Source organism: Petaurus breviceps, unplaced genomic scaffold (genome assembly GCF_028583685.1).
Source record: "Petaurus breviceps papuanus isolate PSGF00001 unplaced genomic scaffold, PetGlider_PUasm1.0 174, whole genome shotgun sequence".
In the NCBI taxonomy this organism is placed as follows: domain Eukaryota; kingdom Metazoa; phylum Chordata; class Mammalia; order Diprotodontia; family Petauridae; genus Petaurus; species Petaurus breviceps.
Window position 1 is genome coordinate 20,397,574 of NW_027185761.1, and position 14,472 is coordinate 20,412,045.

Consider the following 14,472-nt stretch of genomic DNA (forward strand, 5'->3'; position numbering starts at 1 on the left):
GCAAAAAAAAAAAAAAAAAGAATGCTTGAAAGTCCTCTATTTCATAGAACGACCATATTTTCCCCTGAAACATTATACTCAGTTTTGCTAGGTAGGTGATTCTTGGTTTTAATCCTAGCTCCTTTGATCTCTGGAATATCATATTCTAAGCCCTTTGGTCCCTTAATGTAGAAGCTGCTAGATTCTGTGTTATCCTGATTGCATTGCCACAATATTTAAATTGTTTCTTCTTGGCTGCTTGTAATATTTTCTTCTTGATCTGGGAATTCCAGAACCTGGCTATAATATTCCTAGGAGTTTTCTTTTGGGGATCTTTTTCAAGAAGTAATTGGTGCATTCTTTCAATTTCTATTTTGCCCTCTGGTTCTAAAATATCAGGGCAATTTTCCTTGAGAATTTCTTGAAGAATGATTTCTAGGTTCTTTTTTTTGATCATGTCTTTCAGGTAGTCCAATAATTTTTAAATGATTTCTCCTGGATCTATTTTCCAGATCAATGGTTTTTCCAATAAGATATACACACTGCCTTCTATTTTTTTCATTTGTTTGGATCTGTTTAATAGTATCTTGATTTCTCATAAAGTCACTAGCTTCCATTTGCACCAGTCTAATTCCGAAGGAATTATTCTCTTCAGTGAGCTTTTGAAATTCTATTTCCAACTGGCAAATTTGGCTTTTTAAGGCATTCTTCTCCTCATTAGCTTTTTGGGCCTCTTTTGCCATTTGAGTTAATTTATTTTTGAAGGTATTATTTTCTTCAGTCAGGTTGTTGGCTCTCTTTTCATAATTTTCTTGCATCATTCTCATTTCTTTTCCCAAATTTTCCTCTACTTCTCTTACTTGATTTTCAAAATCCTTCTTGAGCTCCTCCATGGCCTGTAACCAATTCATATTTTTCTTGGAAGCTTTTGGGTGCAGGAGTTCTGACTTCGCTGTCTTCCTCCCATTCCATGCTTTGATCCTTTTTGTTCCCCAAAAAGGAATCTAAAGTTGTATTGCTAAGCTTGCTTTGCTTCCTTTGCTTGCTTATGCATATTGCCACTCAATTACTTGACTTTTGAGCTCTTTGCCACAGTAGAACTCTGCTTCTAGAGGAGAGAGCTTTGTCCCAAATCAATAGGGTTTTTGAAGCTTCCAGAGCTATTAGGAGGGCACCATCTCTGTAGCCCCCACAAACTCTGGGTGACTGGTCACACACCTCAGGACCACCACCCAAGATCATGATCCAAATCCAGGCAGGTTAAAGCAAGAGCAATTACCCTCTGAATGGTTGCTTGGCCCCCCTAAGATCTGCAGGCCAGGAGCTCTGAAGCAGTCATGTGGAGGTGTCTGCAGGGCTGCCACAATTCTGTTACTTCTAGCTCCAGGGTCAGGGGCCAGACCTGCTCCTCTGTCCCCTAGTTCTAACAGAGTTCTACACTGACCTCTCACTATTTCTTTGGCATTTATGGGTTGATAATTCTGGAAACCACCACTGCTGCTAATGATCCACTCTTACAAAGTCCACTGCAGCTGCTGGTTGGGGGCCACCCTGGGACTAAAACCACAGGTTCCTGGGGATTAGTTCATCTCCCAGCATGCTGTGATGAACCCTTCCTATCCACCTTCCAGGCTTCCTTCAGCAGAAGATTTGTTTCTCTCTGTCACTTTGTGGGTTCTGTAGCTCTAAAATTTGTTTAGAGTCATATTTATAGGTATTTGAGGTTCTTATGTAGGTCTTTTTCATGATCTCTTTGGGCTACAGACCTAGTAGTGATATTCCTGGATCAAAGATTATGCACAATCGTATAGCCCTTTGGGCATAGTTCCCAGCTGTTCTCCAGAATGATTGGATAAGTTCACAACTCCACCAACAATGCATTAGTGTCTTAATTTTCCCACATCTTCTCCAACATTTATCATTTTCCTTTTATGTCATAATAGCCAGTCTTACAGATGTGAGGTGGTAACTCAGAGCTATTTTAATTTGCATTTCTCTAATCAATAGTGGTTTAGATTATCTTTTCATGTGGCTATAGACAGCTTTAATTTCTTCATTTGAAAACTGCCTGTTCATATTCTTTGACCATTTGTCAACTGGGGAATGACTTGTATTCTTATAAATTTGATTCAATTCTCTACATATTTTAGAAAGGAGGACTTTATCAGAAACACTGGCTACAAAAATTGTTTCCCAGCTTTCTGCTTTCCTTCTAAACTTGGTTGCATTGGATTTTGTGCAAAAACTTTTTAATTTAATTTGATGAAAATTATCCATTTTGCATTTTATAATGTTCATTATCTCTTGCTTGGTCATAAATTCTTCTCTTCCCAATAGATCTGAAAGATAAATCAATCCTTGCTTTCCTAATTTGCTTATGGATATATTATTTGCTTTATACCTTTTATGTCTAAATTATGTACCCATTTTGACTTTAACTTAGTATATCATGTGAGATGTTGATCTATACCTAGTTTATGCCATTCCATTTTCCAGTTTTCCCAGCAATTTATGTCAAATAGTGAGTTCTTATCCCAGAAGCTGGAGTTTTGGGGTGTGTCAAATAGTAAATTACTATAGCCTTTTACTTCTGTTTCTTGTGCACATAACCTCTTTGGCTGATCCACTACTCTATTTCTTGGCCTCTATTTTGTTAATAAGGTAAGAGGCAAGGTCATGCTGAGAGGGAAGAAAAGGAGATATGATGTTGGAGGCTAAAGGAAGAATGAATGAATGAATTGAATTGAATTGAATTGAATGAAAGAAAAAGCATTAAGTGCTTTTTATGTACAAAAGCACTATAAGAAAGAGAAGGTTTGGTATACTGCTGTGGAGAGTGTGATAGTCAACCAGGGAGAAATAAAGGATTGCCATATAACACCAGTTAAAATTAGGAGATATATCCAGTGGGTGTGGCTTCATGACTTCCTCCAGAAGTATTCAACAGTGCAGATATAAGATTGAGGAAGTCAGGGTTTGGGGTAGAGAGGAAAAATGCAGTCCAGGCACTGAACTTGAGAAATGATGGTAAATGGCCTGGAGGCTGGTAGGTGATTAGACTAGGTGATAATTTCAAAAGGGTCAAGACTGCTGAATGATAGGAACAAAGAGGCAGTTTGGAAAGGGAGTGAGAAGGAGGTAAAGCAGCTTTGTGGTGGCACAGTGGCTAGAGTGCTGGGTCTGAAGTCAGGAAGAGCTGAGTTCAAATTCAACCTCAAACACTTACTACTTGTATGTTCCTGAGTAAGTCACTTAACCTCTGTTCAACTGTAAAATGGGGATAATAACAGCATCTCCCTCTCAGTGTTACTGACAGAATAGATGGATATAATGATTGTAAAGTTCTTAGCACAGTTCCTGAGACATAGTAGGTATTTTATTCATGTTTGTTTCCTTCTTTTCTTTAAGTGAGGAGCATGAAGTAGGCCCCTTCTGGCCCAGTGCCTTGGTGGGCATGAGAGAATGATCACCCATTAGTGGTGAGAGTGGCTAGAAGAAGTATCTTTTTTCCTCTGCCCAAGAAAATGGAGAAAGCTCACCATGACTAGATCTGGAATGAATAGGAATGGGGATGTGGAGAGGAGAGAAGAGAAGAGAAGAGTGTTCCTAAGAACACAATTGGATGTGCCAGAGAAGAATATTGTTTGAGGAGGAATAGAGTGGAAGTGCATAGGAGACTGCAGGCAGAGAGAGGAGGGGAGAAAACATTTTGACTCAGTGTTTTATTGTTAAATTGTTTTATTGTGATGTTTCTTACCAATATGCAACTATCCTAGGAAAGGGATTCTTCACCTTTTCTGGGTCACAGACCCTTTGATGGTCTAGTAAACTCTATGAACCCCTTCTCAGAATAATATTTTTCTAAATTCATAATTGAAGGAAATGTACAAAAGTGTAATTTCCCATCCAGGTTCACAGACCCCCTGAAATCCATCCATTGGAGCCTTTTGGGAGTCTGAGGACCCTAGGTTAAGAACCCCTCCATTAAATAGTTACCAACTCATTTTACGGGGAATTGGTTACCAGTTACCCAAAAGCAAGGCATTATGGGAATAAGACTCAGCCAGGTGCTTGGGGAAAAGAAAGGAACACTGAAAGGGAAACCACATAGTAACCTGGGTCAGGACAATGTCATCCCCAAGCAGGAATATATGGAGGACTTTATCATCTGACACCTACTACTAATCTGACCTCAGACAAGTCACTTAAAGCTTTCTGAGCCTCAGTTACCTCATCTACAAAATAAGAAAATTGAACTAGATGAACTCTATAGTTCCTTCCTGCTCTCTAGGCAAGCAATTTTATGTCAATTATACTTGTGAAGTCATGCAAACATATTTCTATTATTAGCATGTTACAAAAGAAAACACAAAATAAAACAGAAATGACAAAAATTTTGTTTTGTTTTTTTTTTAAAAGCATGCTTTCATTCTGCATTCAGAGTTCATCAGTTCTCTCTGGATGTATATGGCATTTTTCATCATGGGTCCTTTGGATTTGTCTTGGATCACTGTCTTGATCAGAGTAGCTAAGTCTTTCATAGTTCTTCATCCTTAAAATGTTGCTATTACTGTGTACAATGACCTTCTGGTTCTGCTCACTTTAAATGAGTTCGTAAGCCTTCCCAGGATTTTCTGAAACCATATTTCTGAAACCATCACAATTACATACCACAACTTGTTCAGCAGTTCCCCAATTGATGGGGCATCCCCTCAGTTTCCAATTCTTTGCCACCACAAGAAGAGCTGCTATAAATATTTTTGCATAAATAGTTTCTTTTCCCTTTTCTTTGATCTCTTTAGGATACAGTCCTAGTAGTGGTATTGCTGGATCAAAGGATATTTACAGTTTTATAGCCCTTTGGGCAGAGTTCCAAACTGTTGTCCAGAATGGTTGGATCAGTTCACAATTCTACCAATATTCATTAGAGTTCCAAATTTTCCACATCCCTCTAGGATTTGCCATTTTCCTTTTTGATCCATACTAACCAATCTGATTGATGTGAGGTGGTATCTCAGAGTTGTTTCAATATGCATTTCTCTAATCAGTAATGATTTATGTGGCCATTGATAGCTTTGATTTCTTCTTCTGAAAATGCTTATTCATATCCTTTGACCATTTATCAAGTGGGGAATGGCTATTATTTTATTAGTTCTCAGTTCTCTATATATTTGAGAAATGATAGCCCTAACTTTCTTTTTTTATTTTATTTATTTATTTAGCTTTTTGGAGGGGGGAAGGTAGGGCAACTGAGTTTAAGTGACTTGCCCAAGGTCACTCGGCTAGTTTTTGTGTTAAGTGTCTGAGGCTGGATTTGAACTCAGTCGCCCCTAGCCCTAACTTTCAATGATTATAAAGTATAGCATTTGCAACTCAGTAACTCAAGGGAAATTTCATTCTCATGGTAGAATTTCAGGTAGTAGGATAGGCAGGTGGAAGGCAGTATGGTCTTCTTGGAATTTCCAATGTCACACCATATAGGCACTACCTATGCAAAAGACTAGCCCTGATGGGAAGGAAGAAGCTGGCAGGAATATAAGGTAGGTATAATGAATCAGTGCCAGCAACTGGCAATGCTGCCCAGAAGCAGGTAATTAAGTTAATAATGAGAAATATTGCACTGTAATAGAAAAACTCCCCATGCACCGCTAATAAAGAGCCAAGATTTTTTTGTCATGAAAATGAGAACTGAACTGGTCCCTGGAGAGTCCTAGTTCCATCTCTGCCTGGTAGCAGCCAGAATGAGAATGAAAGCTAGGTTACACCTGCTCCTGAAAAGTCCAAGAAATTGAATTCAATTCAGTTCAACAAGTATTTATTGGAAAACAGTGAGGAAAGATTGTTGGATCTTAAATCAGAGGACCTGGGTTGAATGCAACCATGTATGTGACCCTGCACAAGTCATTAAACTTTCTTGTTTTCTCATCTGTAAAATGGGAGAAGGGATTGCACTAGATAGCTTCTAAGATTTCTTCCAACTCAAAATCTGCATTCCTCTGATGCTAAGAGTGGTACAGGGCAGGATCCCAGATTCTAGGGATTCAAAGACTAACATGAAACAGTCCCTGCCTTCAAGGAGTTTTTACATTCTACTATGCATAGAGAAGTACCTAGTATATACAAGTTAAATATAAAGTGATTTAGGAGAAAAGAGGAGCAAGGAAGCTGTTTATGTAGAGGGCAGTATCTGGGCTAAACCTGGATGGGGGCTACATATTCCAAGAGTCAGAGCTGAGGAGCGAGTGCATTCCAGGAATAGAGACATTCCCCAATAGAGCCTGCCTGGATGAACCCATCCATCACCTTTATGGCAGAGGCTACAGCCATGCATGACAAAGGCCCAACCAGCATTCCACTGGATCACCAGTTCTTAATTGAGGGTCCAAGATCTAGTGTTTGATAATTGTCTTTCAGAATAATTGACTTCTTTTGTAAGCCTGTGCATTTAAAAACATTATTTTGAGAAGGGGCTCAGAAGGGTCCAGCCAGCACACATCGACCATTACAGAAGGCTGCCTGGAGCTTCTTGGCTCCAGCACTAGCTAAGGCTTTCCCCAGGCACACTCATTCTCATTGTTCTCAAGAACTTCCCAGGGAGACAAGGGAAAGGCTTTTTAGTTTAGAAGAAACAATTCTAGGTGGAAAGCAAGAGACTTGGGTTCTAATCCTGGCTTCAGCATTTACTAGCCATGTAACCTTGAATTGATATCTTTTGAACCACAATTTTCTTAACTGTTTAAAAAAAAGCAGGGTAAGGGAGAGGGAAGGGGAAGGAACTTTATTTTTTTTTTAATCTCATATTGAGAATGTGATGACTCAACCAACTTTGGTATAGAGGGAAGGGCACTGGACCTTCTTGGACAGAACTCTGGGATCCCATCCTGACTTTGCTTGTTCCAGACTCTGAACAAGTGGCCATCTCACTGAACACCATTATCCCCATGTGCAGAATAGGAATTGCTTTTTTGTTGCTGTTCACTTGTTTCAGTCGTACCTAACTCTTCATGACCTCAATTGGGGTTTTCTTGGCAAAGGTACTGGAGTGGTTTGCCGTTTCTTTCTCCAGTTCATTTTACAGATGAGGAAACTGAGGCAAACAGGACTAAGTGATTTGCCCAGAGTCACACAGCTAGTAAGTGTCTGAGGCTGGATTTGAACTCAGGAAGATGAGTTTTCTGAACTTCAAGCTCAGAACTTTATCTACTGCACCACCTAGTTGCCACAGCAATTATGTGGATCTAATAAGACAATGAATGTAACTATACTTTGGACAAGTGATTTCTTAGGACACTTTCAGTTTAAAAATCTAGGACTGGGGTTCCCCAATTTTTTCCAATTCCCATCCCTGTTAGCTTTCAGTAAATTTTCCCATACCCTTTATTCAACATGAGATAAATCCTAGGGGCAGCTAAGTGGTGCAGTGAATAGAGCACCAGCCCTGGAGTCAGGAGGACCTGAGTTCAAATCCGGCCTCAGACACTTAACACAAAACTAGCCATGTGACATTGGGCAAGTCATTTAACCCCAATTGCCCTAGCTCTCCCCTCTAAAAAGCAAATAAATTCTAGCGTTTCTATGCATATGTACATAAGAAATAAAACAAAGGGATTAATTCATTTTCTATAAAGAAAAATCACTTCCTGGAGAAGAGCATCTTCTACCCAGTGAGAGTCCATATATGAACCCTGGATTGGGACCTTGTGGTCTAAGAGAAGAGCTTGAAGAGCTTAGCAGCCAGGATGCCCAGTGGATAGAATGCTAGTCTTGGAATCAAGATGACCTGAGTTCCAGTCCTGACTGGGGCACTTCCTAGCTGTGTGACTCTGGGTTAATCACTTGATCTGTCTCAGTCTCATCTGTTTCCTCATCTGTAAAAATGGGGATAAAAATAATAGCACAGCTGCTTCTGAGAGTTGTTGTGAGGATTGAATGAGATAGCACATGAGATAGCATAGGATGCCTTGCAAACTATGAAGAGCTTTATAAATGCCAGCTTTTATTAGATTCACAGGGACCTGACATGGTAACTGAAATAGGTATCCTGGAATAGAAAGAGAGCCAGCTTCCCCACAAGGGTCCTTCCACTTCCCACTCGGTTCAGTCCACTCCAAGAGCACAGTTTAACTATACCCACTTGGTGCTGGATCACTTTAATTCCCCAAACACCAAGAGTTGAGTCATTCGATATTTAAGGAATTGCCACTATGTGCCCAGTTCTGTGCTAGACACTGTGGGGGCTGCAAAAATGAACAAAGCATGGCCTTCAAGGAGATCACAGTTCAAGAGTGTCTCAAGAAGTGTTAACTCCAAATAGTCAAATACCTTCATGCCTAATTGTGGTGTTGTGGGGGTGACACAGGCTTCCTGAACACCCAGCTCCCAAAGTCTAGAAGGTTTCTGATCTGTGTTGGAGCTAATACCAAAACAATCACATGTACTTGGAACATCTAAGGAGATGTAATGTGGTATAATGGAAGGAAAACTGGATTTGAAGTCAAGGGACCTGAGTTTGAAGTATGGCTCCATCACTTACTAACTAAGGTCCCTCCCAACCCTATTCCATGAAGTGCTTTGAGGTCCGGAGGACAAAGCATCCTGGGATGTTTTCCCTAAAGGCTATTTATAGTTTCTGTACCAAAGTACTAGCGGTCTTAGTTTGGTGGGCCAAAACTGAGGGAGGGGAAAGTAAAGGGGATGTGCTGTGGAGGCTGTCAGCATTTCTATCCTAGCCTTGCCTCATCTTTGCCCCACCCACTAAATCCCAGCAAATCATAAAAATTGGGCTGTTTCTACTGTCACCTTTAGGTGGTGATGGACCACAGCTGGTCCTTCCTCGAGCTTCAGGCCGCTTCCTGAATTTCTGCTGGTCTGCATAATCAGCCAATATAAATTATCTGGGGAACCAGCAGACCTCCCCCACCTTCCTCCACCCAAGCTGCATTAATGCCCTGTCGTCTGTCAGTGTCCAGGCTCATTGCCATGAATGACCGAGTGTAGTAACATGGTTCAGACTGGGAACTTGGCTAATGGTAAAAATGTTTTGGAAATAAAGCCAGTGTAGGAGGGCAGGAAAAAACAAAAGGACTTGCAGGAAGCTGTCTAGAGAAGCACCATCCAAGTTGGAATGGGACCTTAGAGATCACCAAGCTTAACTTTTCGGAATTGTAGATTTAGGGCTGGAAGGAACCTAAGAGTCCCAGGCTAGCCCTTTAACAGAGAAGTGAAGCAGTTCATCCAAGGTCACTCAGCTAGTAAATTATAGGGTCAGAATTCAAACCCAGGGCTCCTGGCTCCAAATCCAACACCCTTTCCATTATGCCGAGCTCATTTCACAAAGGAGGAAACGAGGGCCCAGAGAGGTCACCAACTCACACGAGGTCACAGAGGACTGTGTGTGGCTTTCCTGAAGTCCTGAGAGCTGGGAGGAAGGGTGTTGAAATACCTCTTCCTCTCCAAGCACCTCCTGCCAGCCTGCCTCAGTGTCTGAAATGTCCACCTTTAGCATCACCACTTTTGGACTTAAGCCACTGAAGGCTATTACTAAAAGTCCTGGAATGGATGACTTATACCATGAATCACTGTCTATGTGACCTGGGACTGCCCCTCTGTTTCTCAGTTACCTCCTCTCTAAAATGAAGGGGTTAACCTCCATGGGCCTTTAAGACCCCATTTAACTCTAAATGTCCTGTGGGCCTAACCTATTGTTATTTTTAGTGAATAATACTTTTAGTGAGGAGAGAGGGCACTGTTTTAGGGGCAGTTTTTAAGTTACTTCCACCTCAATTATCATGTGATCTTCCTTTCCCTTCTGACACCTTGCCCTCTGCTTCCCCCCCCCCCCTTGATGTGCTGGGATGGCCAATGCTGATGATTATGTACATGATAGGACCTGTCCTAGGGTAACTGTGTCTCTCTGGGGTAGCCTCAATGTTCAGGATTTTGATAGAGATTATATATATGCAATCATATAAAATATATTTTTATATTAGTCATGTTGTGAAAGAAGAAACAGTTTGCAAAAGGAAAAAAAAGGCAAGTTTGCAATTTGCCTTGCAAAAGTGAAAATAGCATGCTTCACTAGATATGTGAAGACTCCATAGTTCTAGCAATGATTAATGCAAAGATATTTGTAGATCCTGTATTCGAGTGCATGCTGCCATGATGGCAGGGAGGTGAGGGAGGGGAAGAAAATTTGAAACTCAAGGGACTGTGGAACTGAATGTTGTAAACTAGAAGTAAATAAACAAATCAGTTTAATTTTTAAAAAAGGACTCCATAGTTCTTTCTCTGGATGTGGATAGAATTTTCCATCAAGAGTCTTTTGGAATTGTCTTGGATCACTGTATTGCTGAGAAGAGCTAAGTCAATCATACTTGATCATTAGAAGGGTCTTCAAAAGCCAAAGGGAGGAGTTTGTATTTTATCCCTTCTTACCTCTTACCTGGAATATTGCACCAGCATTTTAATGGGTCTCCATGCTCAAGCATCTCCCCACTCCAATCCTTCCATTCAAGGGTCAAAGTAGTTTTCCTGAAGCACAAGTCAGATTGTGTCATTCCCCCCACCCCCAATCACACATAGTCAGTGAACTCCAGTGGTTGACCTATTACCTCCAGGAGGAAATGTAAGTTCCTTTGGCATTTAAAAATATTCACAACCTGGCTTCTTCATACCTTTCCATTCTTCCTACAATTTACTCCCCTCCACACACTCTATAATCCAGCAAGGTTAGTCTATTTGCATCTCCTCCAATAGCAATCCATGTTCTGTCTCCATCCCTAGAATGCTCTCATTCTTCACGTGAACCTCTTAGTTTCCCTGGCCTTCTTCAAGAATCAGCTTAAGCCCCACCTCCAGCAGGATGCCTTTCCCAGATTCCTCAGCTGGTAGTGCTTTCCTTTCCTGGATTATCTTCCATCTATTCTGTATATATCTTGCATGTACCTAATTATTTAGACTTTACATCCCCCATTAGAATGTGAGTTCCTCTATGCCCAAAGAGCTATAAAAATGTGCATACCCTTTGACCCAGTAATACCACTTCTAGGCCTGTATCCCAAAGAGATCATAAAAATGGGGAAAGGACCCACATGTATAAAAATATTTATAGCATCTCTTTTTGTGGTGGCCAAGAATTGGAAACTGAGGAGAATCAATTGGGGAATGGCTGAACAAGTTGTGGCATGTGAATGTAATGGATTACTATTGTTCTACAAGAAAAGATGAGCAGGTGGACTTAAAAACCTGGAAAGACTTACAGGAACTGATGCTGAGTGAAGTGAGCAGAACCAAGAGAACACTGTACACAGTAACAACAACAACATTGTGCGATGACCAACTTTGATAGACTTAACTCTTCTTAGCAAAGGTCTAAGACAACTCCACAAGACTCATGATGGAAAATGCCATCCACATCCAGAGAAAGAACTATGGAATCTGAATGCAGATCAAAGCAGACTGTTTTCTCTCTCTTTTTTGTTTTTTCTTTCTTGTGGTTTTTCCCTTTGGTTCCAATTATATTTTACAATGTGACTAATGTGGAAATATGTTTAATATGATTGTGCATGTATAGCCAATATCAGATTGCCATCTTGGGGAGGGGGAGAAAATATAGAACTCAAAATCTTATAGAACCTAATGTTGAAAACTGAAAACAAAGAAATAAATTAAATTTGTTTAAAAAAAGGAATGTGAGCTCCTTGAGGAGAACTCCTTTTGCCTTTCACTATATCTCCAGTGCTATAGACTGTGCTTGACAGAAAGTCAACACTTTATAATTAATTGTGATTTTTAGTTGACTTGACTCTAGAGAAAGGAAGGAATCGCTGGAGTTTCTTAATTAGGAAATTGAAAAGATCAGACCTGTACTTGAAGAAAGTCAGTTTTTTTGAGCCTCAGTGAAGGGTGACTTTTGTTGAAAATAACCAATTAAGGTTGGGAACTTGGGTGTATAGAAGAACAGTAGTATTCTCAAAGGAGAATTTGGGAAGGGGGAAGATTGGGAGGGGGAAAACTATGGCCATATTGATTTGGAGATACCTAAACAACATCCAGGTAGAGAGGTCCAGTTGGCAATTGACAGTGTAGAACAGGATTTCGGGAGGGAGACTGGGACTAGATATAGCAATCTGGGAGTCATCTTCATAGCAGTGACAATTGACCTTATGAAAACCGATGGGATCACTAAGACCTGATATAAGGAGAAAGGCACAGAGACAAAGAGAGACAGAGGGAGAAGAGAAAAGGACCCAGCACAGAGTTCTCTAGTTTGTCCATATAGTGGGGTAGGGCATGGGTGGTGATCTAGCAAAGGGGAGGAATTAGTTGGAATAAACTCCTGCCAGAACATATCATTAATAACATATCACCTGGTGGTATTTTTTTTTCCAGCACCCTTTCCCCCTTTCCCCAGAACTTGGATAACTCTAAGGATAAAGAAGAGGAGGAAAATGAACAACAGGAAACAAAATCAAATGATCTAGCCAATGAGAAGGACAAGAAGCCAGAGGCAGAACCAGTCACAGAAGAGAACGAGTAGGCAACTAAGCCCAGACTAGGGGAGAGCTTAGAACCAGGGTTTATAGTGGAAGAAACACTGGACATGGTACCCATGGTACCTGTATGACCTTGCTATTTTATGGACGAGGAAAGTGAGGTCCAGAGAAGTCTAGGACACAGAAGTAGTAAGTAGTTGAACTAGGATTTGAATCTAGGTCCTTAGATTCTACATTTAGCCTTCCTACTCTACTTAGATAAAGAGTTCCCCACCACAGAAGGTCTTCAAGTGGAGGATGAATGACCACCTCCTGGATATGTTGTAGAGGGATTCTTATTCAGGTATAGACCAAATTAGATGGAATATGAGATTCTGGACAACTCTGAGATTAATATGGTGGAAAAGACCTGGGTTAAATTCCTGCTCCTGATGTTTGCTACCTGTGTGTCCTTTAGCTTTCCTAAGTCTCAGTTTCCTTGTCTGTGCATGAGAGGTTTTATCTTCTAATGGTTCCTTCCAGATCTGTCTCTGATATGTCAAATAAAGGGATTGGTCCTTTCCCAGATCCAAGTTTATTAGGGGTTGGAATAGTTACCATCTAAAATGGGGAGAGGTTGACAACAAGTGACCAATAGTTTTCCTTGGGTAGCTATGGGGTAGCTATGGGTCCCGTCCATTATCTTCTACTTATTATCTATCTGGATTTTGCTTCTTTAGGGAAAAAGACACAGATGTTCTGTCAACAAGTAAATCCATGCTGCTAGAGACCCTCATTGAATCGACACCATTTGATATAAAGACCCGAAGGAAGTCAAAGATGCTTCGAAAGAAAATAAGCAAGTGGAGGAAATGATGCCATCACTCTCAGAAAACTGTATTCCCCCAAGGATACCAGTGCCAGCTGGTCAAAGGGCACAAGGATCAAACATATATGAGCAGCCTTTATTATTAATTTTTGCTTCTCCTTTCCCTCCACCTTCCTTCCCAAAGGCCTGTTTGGGTCAGTTGTGAGTAATCAACTCGAGCTTGAGGAAGCTTAAAGTGAGGTCCCAGGAAAGATCTGGCCAAACTGGTCTCCCTCTTCCCTCTCAGTGCTGACATTCCTTGGAAGCACTGCTGACTAAAAGCCCAGAGATGGGAGTGCTCCCAAGGTGCCTCTCAAGAATGAGCTGTCTCTTGGATGACCAATGACTTCAAAGATAGAAATAATTCATCCTCAGACTGGAAATATATAGACATTATTATTATTTAATTAATCATATCACATAAGTTTAGATTGAGTCAATAAATGGTTTAACTCCCTAAGGGACATTAATAGGTCTAAGGCTTGGGCAAGGGGAAAATTAGAAGTGAAAGGAAAGGGAGAGGGCAGACAAGGAGGAGGGAAGGACAAATAAAGGGAGGGAGGAAGAGAGCAAAGAGAGAGGTGAGGAATGAGAGGGCAGGGAAAAGAGTGGAGCAAGGCAGGAAAAGGGGAGTAGAGAGGACAAGATGGGGGAGAAGAGGAAGGAGTAAAAAGGAAGAACAGAGGAAGAGTCAAAGGGGAAAGGAAGGTAGGAAAGCTGAGGTTGGAAGAGAAGAGATTGCAGAGGAAGGGATTAATGATTAAAGGAAAGGGAGAAGAGAAAAGGTGGGTGGGGGTAGGAGCAGAGAGTTATCATCATCATTTACTGGAAATGTTCCTCACTGACTTATAATAGATCAGATCTCTAGCTATGATCCTTTAATATGATAAAAAAAATCCCTAACTGGGTTTTAAATAAGCATCTTTAGTCACAGTAAGCATGTAAGGCTACTTAGAACAAATGGACACCACCTCTGGGTCTTAACAGTAAACTTTTTATAGTTACAGTCAAAGACCTAACTCAAGTCTTCTCTGATCTAGGGATCAGAGTTTATCATATCATTTGCATTTGATTACACTAAGGGTGTCATCAGTATTTGATCAGACTACCTTAATAATATGGTTTACCCTTTCTAAATTATAATTTTTACAA

General features: G+C 40.7%; 1 protein-coding gene across 1 annotated transcript in view; it reads left to right on the forward strand.

The window, feature by feature from the left end:
- The window catches only part of CUNH3orf20 (chromosome unknown C3orf20 homolog), a 75,975-nt gene extending 62,647 nt beyond the window's left edge, over window positions 1-13,328 (forward strand). The window contains exons 14-15 of the mRNA XM_069084501.1: window positions 12,370-12,513; window positions 13,193-13,328. Of these exons, the coding sequence (XP_068940602.1) occupies window positions 12,370-12,513; window positions 13,193-13,328 (280 nt within the window). The remainder of the gene's footprint in view (window positions 1-12,369; window positions 12,514-13,192) is intronic.
- The last annotated feature ends 1,144 nt before the right edge of the window (window positions 13,329-14,472 follow it).